The 4,422-nt window shown below is 50.6% G+C and overlaps 2 protein-coding genes across 2 annotated transcripts in view; one reads left to right on the top strand and one right to left on the bottom strand.

The window, feature by feature from the left end:
- Positions 1-711, top strand: part of BBA_10322 (uncharacterized protein) — a gene marked incomplete at both ends in the record, with an annotated part of 1,976 nt that extends 1,265 nt beyond the window's left edge. The window contains 2 exons of the mRNA XM_008605419.1: positions 133-228; positions 491-711. Of these exons, the coding sequence (XP_008603641.1) occupies positions 133-228; positions 491-711 (317 nt within the window). The remainder of the gene's footprint in view (positions 1-132; positions 229-490) is intronic.
- Positions 712-1,223: 512 nt separating this feature from the next.
- On the bottom strand, positions 1,224-3,746 carry BBA_10321 (Dynamin family protein; the record flags this gene model as incomplete). Its single annotated transcript, XM_008605418.1, has 4 exons — positions 1,224-1,483; positions 1,536-1,776; positions 1,836-3,654; positions 3,733-3,746. 4 exons carry the CDS (start codon positions 3,744-3,746, stop codon positions 1,224-1,226), a joined length of 2,334 nt encoding a protein of 777 aa, XP_008603640.1.
- Between the last annotated feature and the right edge of the window lie 676 nt (positions 3,747-4,422).

Here is a 4,422-nt window from a genome sequence, read left to right as displayed (position 1 = left end):
AAGACCACGACTCCTGTTATCATACGCAAACATCCAAATAATGACTCCAGATGGAGATGGGTCACTGAAAATTGAGGTCGATGGCCACTGGGCTATCAAATTCGTTGACAAGCCAGTGCCTTTCCCATCAAGGGGTAGCCCGTCTACAATTTGGGTTTCGCCGATGCGCCCGCTACACCCTTAAGAAGCAACCAACGGAGACGTCCATTATCGGTGTGAAGGGGTCAAGTGTGTGCAAGCTCGAGCCCCGCGGACGTGCATCAAAATACCTTGGGATTTTTCTGATTGATGAGGTCTTTCTACCGTTTCGGTTCACATTTGCATAGCTACTTACAAATGCCAACTCGTTTTCTCTATCTCGTTTCGTCGTCTCTATTGCCTTGCGTACTCTCACAGCTCAGCGAGACTATCATAATGTCATCGCCAATACTCAGGCCGATGAATACATTCTCACCGAAACCAGTAGTGACATAAATGTCGGCGAGTACAGTTCGCTGTGAATCACGGTCACAGCACGCTGAAAGTCGTCGCGACTCGGTTTCTTCGCGGCGACGTGAACTTTGGGTACTGAAGGCCGAAATGATGGAGCACTTTGATCAAAATGCGGCCTCCGCAGCCGCCGCAGCCGCGCTGCACGAACTCATTTACCAGGCAGAGAACAACCTCATTACGCACTATGACGTAGCTGTACTAAATGACGGCATCGCTTAGTCGTGAAGCGTCCTTAACGCCGTCGCGACTGACCTTAGCGCGTGCCACCAGAGCCTACATCCGATCAAATACGTTATCGCCGCATGCAGGCAGGCTGTAGAGGAATCGCAACTACATCTGCGGGACAGAATCAGTGACACGCAAACCGAGATAAAGCAGGCAATAACCACAATCTGACAAGAACTTAACTGACTAGCTGGCAACCGCCTGGGTTCGGTGCTGTGGCGTTTTTGATGCTGCTCGGCGTAACGCCGCAATTGTCAATTGAGCTTGCATGTATAGTAAGGTAACTACCCTTCATTTTGCGCCTTCAACTTGTTATTTGAATCATATAAAGTAGTATTCATTCTATAAAGCAATGGCCTACTGCCAACTCTGCGACAAACCTTTCGACTCTCATAAAGCACTTTCAGCAGCCGCAAGACACGCCTTCGAGGCATGCGAACTGCCAGCGACGCAAGAACGGTTGTTGCAACGCTCTCCGGCAGCATTGAGGCATTCTCTGAACCTTACTAAACTCCTCCGAGCAGCAAGGCCTTCTTCTTCATCTTCTTCTTGTCATTCTTACTTCTAGACGTAGTAAGACGTTCCCATTCGTCGTCTACTTTCTCTTTGGTGGGCTCCTCGGGCGCAGTGCTGGGAGAACGGTGCCCGTTTTTCATCTTATACGGTGGTATCTCTCCTTTTGAGACAAAGTCTTCACTTCCTGTATCGCTGAGAAATTCGTCGTCTTGATCAACGCCACCATCGCTGTCCGTTTCAGCATACAAAGCTACCTATGTAAGCGGGAGTCACAAAAACTAGATTTTAGACATCGGCCTTACCATGAACGAAGGGGGCGGCAAGTTTATTGCAAACATTGCTACCGTTCTGCAGGGCCTTCTGCTTGGCCTTCAGCTCCTCTCGAGTTGTTCGGCACTTTTCCGTCTCGCCAGCGAAGCGGCTGATACTATCGTCGTCCAGCTTGAAGATAGACATCGGGTCCATTATTTCTCTTAACTTGCCCACCACGCAAGTTTCGATGACTTTCACGGTAACATCATCGATGAATCGGCTTAAGGCAGTCTGAGTGTGAGCTGTGTCAGCCGGCATGTTTGTTGAGTATTGCGTGACGGGGGGTGTACCTGATAATACGCTAGCAGGCAGTCTAGCGCGTCAGTAGCGGCAGAGTGATCCACGTCGAACTCTGGCCGCTTCACGAGCTTTTGTACCAATTTGCTGAAGTCAATTGACGCGCGGACAGAAGTTTCGCCATCCATATATATAGTCCCAAACGTCTCCTTTAACAAAGCGGTCACGCGCACCTCTTCTCGCTGATTGAGAACAGTCTCGCGATCTTTGATGAAACGCTGGTCGTATGTAATAGGGTGACTCTCCTGATGTGGCTTCAACAGCTCCGACAGCTTGGCAAGCGAGTTCTGCTGCAGGGCGTCTAGATGCGGCTTGAATATGCCAGAGAAGATCGTCTCGGCTGCTGCAGAATCAGCTATGTGATCAACCAGACGCTTCAGACACTGGTAAGTAGCCTTGCACACATTCCGCACATGCAGCTCGGCCATTTCCCCCCACGGCGATGAAAGCTCTTGGAATAATTCCGTCACAATCACAGGATTGAGCATACCGGCCAACTCCGTGCCTCGATTCTTTCGGATCATAGAAACGATTTTTTCAATGTACTGCTCTCGAGTCAATACATCATTGCGCGCCTCGGCACCATTACCTCCGTCGGCTATGATATTGTAGCGCTGACCACGCTCCGTCATATTCTTCGCAAATACACGGTTACGATTCTGTATAACAGCACGGAGACGATTCTCGTAGCCATCAGAGGTAACGGATTCACGAAAGTGTGGGTTGGTGTAGGTGCCGGCAGTCGCATTCTGGATCAACTCCTGGTACGATTGGCTGATCTTTATAAGATACTCCTTTTGTTCGCCAGAAGTGGTTCGCGCCATGCCAAGCTTTTCCAAGCTCTCCTGGCATTGAATGGACAAGTCCTCAATTTCCCTGATAAGATTTGGCAACTCGCGGGAGATTTGTCGCACAAGTACTGTGCTCAAGCGCACCCTCAGGGATGTGCTGCCCCGACACTCAGGTGCAAGGCTTGTCCAAGCGCCGGACGATAAGAAGTTAGACTCCTCAGCGTCGCGCTCATCAAGGGTCCATAGCTCCCTTTCAGTGTCCCTATTTCTCAACACATGCCAGCCAAGGCGGAATGCGACCTCTTGGTTTCGTGTCAGTGACAGGAAGCTTCGCTCTGATTCGGATCCTACATTGAGTGTATCTGGCTTCGTAATGACACCAAGTGTCCGCATGCCATCGGGGTCCGCCGTGCGAGCCAGTTTCAGGACGATCTGATTGGCGTAGACGTTCTTTGCCGATACAACAGCAAGGATGATACTTCTCTTCTGCTTCATGTAGCGGGTCACAAGGCGTTGGATGAGGCTAATGCCGGATGCAAATTGGTACTTGTTTTCAGAATGAATCAGACCAGGTAGATCGACAATGGTAAGGTGTGGGCGATCAGGCCCACGGATCTCAATGCGTAGAATATCCTTGGAGAAAGCGTGCTGCATGTCCATAGCACTCTTGGCCTGCTCAATTTGGCTCGGGAGCTCATTGAAGTCTGTCAGTTCCGCATGGAACGCATGCAAGGCTGCCTTCATGATTTCGCTGCGGGCGTGGTGTGGGACGATGGAGATCACGATCGAAGCAGACCTTGTTCTCCAGAGAATGAGCTCGGTCGAAAAGCGAGTACACAGGCTCCCATGAACAGGGGAAGGAACACCTGAGATGCTCTCCAGAACCGAGCTCTTGCCTGAAGATTGGTCGCCACAAACAATAATCTGTGGCAAGGGAATCAAGCTACTGAGACCATGCGAGCGCAGCGAGTCGACTGTGTCGAGCAGTGAAATCTGCACTTCTGGACAGAGTTCTTGGAGTCTGTGTGCTGTGCGTAGCTTCGTAACTATGATGATAAGTGTAGATGGATAATATGTACGAAGGAGGAGGTTTACATACTTAGCAGTCGCCATGGTCTGGTGGCAACGACTCTACTTAAATACATCACAGCCAGGGATTTGTATAGGAGGCAACGAGGATTGTGTTGCCCCGGGTGACTCAGAAAAAGAAACTTGGGGAGCGCGCTGAGAGAAGAAAGACCTTGGCGAAGTGTTTTGCTGAGACCAATGCCAGCCACATCAGCTGCCCTGCATGCTGGCAGCGGTTGAAGTACAGCGGGGCCCGTTGACGGAATACGCCGCCATGCAGTTCCAGGGCCTTCTTCTAGCAGCAGGGAGGACGCTCTCGAGTGTCAAAATGGAAGACATGCTCCAAGTAGTCGCGCCAGGCGTGTCGCTGTAGTGTTACGTGACCTCATCTTGCTGCCCTCTCTTGACGGCAGAAGCCGTAAGGTATTCTGGTCATCCCAATAGAACCGTCCAGTACGTAGTGCCGCGATCTACCGCTTTTTCTGAGCCTGAACTCAGGTTTACAACAGAGCACACTCAGTTCCTGATAGTGGTAGTGTAAGATCGGCAGATCTACGATCTTTTTTTGCTTCGCTGTTACTGGATACACAAGTAGTTCTGATTTCGTTTCGTTGCGACACATGACTTTCCGCGGTGGGTCGATGGATCAAGGCTACATCAATCAGCGCCGCGCCAGAGGAAGTTTTTCGCTGGGACTTTATGTATCCAAACTCCCCATTTG

The sequence above is a fragment of the Beauveria bassiana genome (genome assembly GCF_000280675.1).
Source record: "Beauveria bassiana ARSEF 2860 unplaced genomic scaffold BBA_S00129, whole genome shotgun sequence".
Lineage (NCBI taxonomy): Eukaryota > Fungi > Ascomycota > Sordariomycetes > Hypocreales > Cordycipitaceae > Beauveria > Beauveria bassiana.
The sequence above is the reverse complement of the archived record's forward strand: the minus strand, read 5'-3'. Positions and strand labels throughout refer to the sequence as shown.